The sequence below is a fragment of the Daldinia childiae genome (genome assembly GCF_008694065.1).
Source record: "Daldinia childiae strain JS-1345 chromosome Unknown Scaffold4, whole genome shotgun sequence".
In the NCBI taxonomy this organism is placed as follows: Eukaryota; Fungi; Ascomycota; class Sordariomycetes; order Xylariales; family Hypoxylaceae; genus Daldinia; species Daldinia childiae.
Window position 1 is genome coordinate 1,715,021 of NW_022984645.1, and position 3,574 is coordinate 1,718,594.

The window sequence follows — 3,574 nt, forward strand, 5'->3', positions numbered from 1 at the left end:
TGCTTTAAATTCGGTTTAGGATAAACTTGGCTTTCCGAAAAATTGACGACTGATTTTAATACCTAAGGCATTCCATAATCTAATTTTTATAAGAGAAGACATCCATTGTCATGCGATGAAGCACATAACACACAAACTTTTAATTACTATGTGTGTCCATAATGTTCACGAATGAATCGGAATCATCTGAATTTTCCGAACATCTCATAATAAATTGTGTGAGATGAATTCTATCCTCCCGCTTCTGAGAGGAGCGTCACCTAGACCTAGAGCCCCCCTGAAGCTCTCATCACGGACAATACCGCGCGCATTCATCTCAACCGTCCCTACTTCAATCGCCGGTTTTCTTAATTTTAAGCCGCAAGAACCTGTCTCAGATGTGAATATTCATGGTTTCGTTCGGTCTGTCCGTGCACAGAAACGATATCACTTTGTCTCTCTCGGCGATGGATCCTCTCTCGAACCACTCCAAGCTGTAGTACCTGCTGACCAGGCTGAAGGGTACGAGATCCAAGTTTGAATCAAACCTCTGCAATATCTACCATTGCTAATGATGATGCATTCAATAGTCTGAATATTGGAGCAGCAGTCCGACTACATGGGTCTTGGATTCCATCTCAAGGCCGTGGACAGAGCCATGAGTTGCAAGTTGAACGAGCCGTAGTCTTGGGACCGTCCGACGGCAAGGTTCGTTCAAGCTTAGAATCCCTGGCTGTCGTGCCTCGCGTTTCTACATGATATGGCTTACCATTTTATAGACGTTTCCATTACAGAAGAAATACCAGACTCCAGAATACCTCAGGACCTTGCCCCATCTTCGTCCGAGGATACCGTTCAATTCAGCCGTCTTGCGGCTTCGCTCTGAAATCATCGCATCCCTGATCAAATTCTTTAGCAGCCGTGATTTCGTGCAGACTCACACGCCCATTCTCACTTCGTCAGATTGCGAGGGCGCTGGTGAAGTCTTCCATGTGTCGTCTGGTGAACCTGCTCAGTCATCTACGGAGTCTGAGACACCAAAGTCTTTCTTCCGTCGCCCCGTATATACGACCGTGTCAGCTCAGTTGCATTTGGAAGCTCTAGCTCAAGCCCTTGGTAATGTCTGGACTCTGTCTCCAACATTTCGTGCAGAGAAAAGTGATACACCACGTCATCTTAGCGAGTTCTACATGTTAGAGGCAGAAATAAGCTTTACTGACAAGTTGGATTCTGTAATGGACCTTATTGAAGATATGCTAAGACATGTCTGCACCGATCTGACCGGATCGAGAGTTAAGAATGAGATCTTAGCACGTGTAAGTGAAAGTTCGTCAGATCTAGTCGCAGCGGAACAAGTTTCCCAGCGTTGGGATGGTCTTATACGAGAAGCTTGGCCGCGCATTACATACACAGAAGCCATCGAGTTTCTGAAGCAGTCAGAGACGCCATTTATTCACAATCCTATTTGGGGCGAAGATCTTCACACTGAGCATGAGAAATATATTGCTATGAAAGTAGGCAACGGCAATAGCCCCGTATTCGTCACGAACTATCCACGAAACATTAAAGCCTTCTACATGAAGGCAGACGCAGAGAACCACAATACAGCAGTACCTGGTACAACTGTCGAATGCTTTGACCTCCTTGTGCCAGACTTCTGCGAGATTGCCGGCGGGTCCATGCGCGAGCACCGATTAGAAAACCTAGTGGAGTCTATGCGCAATCATGGGATGACCCCGAACATGATCCCAGATAATGCCAGCGAGCTATCACAAACGGTCGAAAATAACCTTAACTGGTATGTTGACCTACGGCGCTGGGGTTGTCCTCCTCATGGCGGCTTCGGCTTGGGCTTCGATCGACTGATATGCTATCTCTCCGGGGTCCAAACAATACACGACACTTCCGCGTTTCCCCGCTGGTACGGCCGATGTGATTGTTGAACACAATATTATACTAGTGGGCATGCCGTGTTCGTTAACGCTTACTTCTCTGGGATGTGGAGAGTGTCTTGTGCCACGTTCGCACAAAGAAATATTGGTTTTTTGACTTGACTGCCGAACAAGCTTTGTGGCGTTCTGTTGTGCGTTGATTCGGATTTCACGAAGGCAGAATCAAAGTCTAAGGCTAGTTTTGACAGGTCCTAAACACGACGTATGGGTCTTGTGTTGCCATATCCCCATATCCACTCTCCGCTTATATTAGGAAGAGCTCGAGGGATACCTTAAAGAGAATACCGGCCGATCGTTTACGAGCCTCAGCTTACCATACAGCGAGAGCAAAGAGTCACTTGAATGATGATCCTAGCCTACGACGGAGAGGTAAGGGACTTCGGAGTAACATGCTCCTAGCTGCTGCTTTATGCTTAATCGTAATCATGTAGTGTACTCTAAGATAGACAGCATAGACAGCATAGACAGCATCATACAATACAGAAAGCATCCCATCTAGTAACTAACCCAATTCCTAATTTCTAATTCCTATTGCATGCATATGTCTTCGAGCCTCCCTAGCGCTCGAGTTCGGGTGGCGATAGATCGACAGAACTTGTTCTTGATATTCGGCAGTTGGAGCACTAGCCTGCCGCGTCACAAGCACTTCACCCTCATCCCCGATCGGTGAATACATACTGGAAAGCGTTCCGGGGATGTACAACAGATGAGAGAATTTTTTTTTCTTCTTGTGGAAGATCCACAAGTGTGTGAATCTACCTACCTGTCAAGTCAAACACTTTCTACTGGAGATCCTTATCCTTGGAGAACTCCAGTACGATCCCCATCATCCCTTGAGTAAGATCTATTTTGGAGCTTGTGATATATCGAGCCCTTTCCAATCTTGGTGGGCACTTGTTGTAATTTCATCAGGCCATCATTGGTACGGCCGAAAGGGAGCAGCGTTCAGTGTCAGGGGCAAAAGTGATGGGCCATTCCGTACCTTGGGTAGCTGGAGCACTTTGTACGACGGCGGCTTTGATATGAGACAAGCCTAAGCTGGAAATATCTGCGAACACCCAGATCACCGACCAGTCACTGGCCTTCCCGCAACCTGACCGGTCTGACAGCGAATTTGCCCGCCTGCTCGGCCGTTTCTACGGCGTAGCCTTCGGTTTATTACTACGCGTTACCTTTCCTTCGGCTTTGTCAACTGTGCCCACACTATGCCGGCAAAGGACGGATTTGGGGCCATATGACCGCACCCTCAATCTTTAGGTCCTACTGACGTTTCATCTAATGCAAGGAATATCGAAAGGCAGCTATCCATTGGGGTCGCGGCCGCAAAACTGTCATCGATGCAGTTGGCCTTCAACGACGACGCGATGTTTCCCCCCCCCCCTCCCCTCCCTCAATTAATCCTCAGAGAGAAATGTTGGTTTCATCGCGATAGGGTGCAGATGCAAGCAGGCAGCCTTAGCCGCTTGCCAAGAATAAATTCTATTTGGACAAGCTTAGACGGTAGCATCGAGCTGCGGTGTAATTCCCGGCGCAAAGAGCAGCCGGCAGATTCTTCCCGTTTTCCTTTCGTCACATTCATTATCACCATCTCTTCTTAGCTGGTGGGCGGACATCGTCAATTTACTACTAATACTACTACTAAT

At 47.6% G+C, this 3,574-nt stretch overlaps 1 protein-coding gene across 1 annotated transcript; it reads left to right on the forward strand.

Annotated features, from left to right (window-relative positions):
- Positions 1 to 223: 223 nt before the first annotated feature.
- Positions 224 to 1,922, forward strand: GL218_04785 (Asparagine-tRNA ligase, mitochondrial; the record flags this gene model as incomplete). The annotated part of the gene is made up of 3 exons (XM_033581408.1): positions 224 to 501; positions 570 to 687; positions 759 to 1,922. The coding sequence occupies 3 exons, from the start codon at positions 224 to 226 to the stop codon at positions 1,920 to 1,922; spliced, it is 1,560 nt and encodes a 519-aa protein (XP_033435557.1).
- Positions 1,923 to 3,574: the final 1,652 nt, after the last annotated feature.